Here is a 1,068-nt window from a genome sequence, read left to right on the forward strand (position 1 = left end):
GGACATATAAACTGTAGAACATGATTATGAATAATCAAAACATAATCAATGCTACCGGGATACCTATTACTACACTAGTGCAGTTATAGAAATTTTATACAAAAATGCATAAAAATATGTTTGTCTTTTGTAAATCAAAGACAATGCTTTTGCCATTTTCATTGGAAATGTAATCTTGGAAAATAAACACATTTAGAAAATATATAGCATGTTCTTTTTAAACAGAAATAATTTGATTTAAAAAAAGAATTTAGTCCAGTATGTTTTTTTAGACCAATATGGTCTAAGTTTCTCTTGTGGGAACTCCGTGCTGTAGGCGTCTACCACGGCCTCCAGAGGGGGCTGTGGAGCGGATTCTTGTCTTTACTGACGCTACCTTGCTCTGTTGAGCTCTGAGGAGAGAAGTCTGCTTTTCTCAAGATCTTCATGGAGAAAGACTGCATCGTGCTGAAATGCTTCAGAAGTTTTCTTTGGGACTGTGTCTTCACTTCATCTTTGGACAGGAAGTGCACAGCCTCTTGAACACATCTGGAATACCCCAGCTCAACAGCCCCTGAGTCCACATCTGGATGCTGCTTCTGCAGTTGTCTCAGGAAGCAAACAGTCATCTCCAGGATGTCTGCTTTCTCCAACTTGGAGTCTGGCTGCTGTTTCAGGAACTCTGCACCCAGCAGGAGAGACTTGAGCTGTTCGATACTGCTGTTGATTCGCTCTCTGCGTAGTTTCTCCACCTGAGGTTTTCTGAGCTGCAGGAACAAAATAAAGCTGTTATTAAAAACATTCTGCTGTGTAACATTTCTAACAAAATTCACAAACTCATATGAAGGATAACCAATAAACGAGCGTCATATTTACCTTGTGGTTCAGCATCAGATGCTCCTGAGAGCTGGTCATTGCTGCAGTGATTGCTGGTGCCATGGTTGGATCTCTGTGCTGTTGAGGTCTCTGTAGAGAGAATCTGATCTCTGCTGGCTTCATCCCTCGTATTTATAGTCCCAGATCTCCATTTGAATGTGTGGGTCTTGGTTTGGCTGGAGTTTCCCACAGTCTGAACCAATCAGAGAGCTC

At 41.6% G+C, this 1,068-nt stretch overlaps 1 protein-coding gene across 1 annotated transcript; it reads right to left on the reverse strand.

Moving 5' to 3' along the window:
* Window positions 1–198: 198 nt before the first annotated feature.
* On the reverse strand, window positions 199–942 carry LOC102227638 (transcription factor HES-5-like). Its single transcript, XM_005811826.2, has 2 exons — window positions 856–942; window positions 199–746 (listed from the first exon to the last, which is right to left on the reverse strand). The coding sequence occupies exons 1-2, from the start codon at window positions 916–918 to the stop codon at window positions 321–323; spliced, it is 489 nt and encodes a 162-aa protein (XP_005811883.1). The 5' UTR covers window positions 919–942; the 3' UTR covers window positions 199–320.
* Between the last annotated feature and the right edge of the window lie 126 nt (window positions 943–1,068).

The sequence above is a fragment of the Xiphophorus maculatus genome, chromosome 20 (genome assembly GCF_002775205.1).
Source record: "Xiphophorus maculatus strain JP 163 A chromosome 20, X_maculatus-5.0-male, whole genome shotgun sequence".
In the NCBI taxonomy this organism is placed as follows: Eukaryota; Metazoa; Chordata; class Actinopteri; order Cyprinodontiformes; family Poeciliidae; genus Xiphophorus; species Xiphophorus maculatus.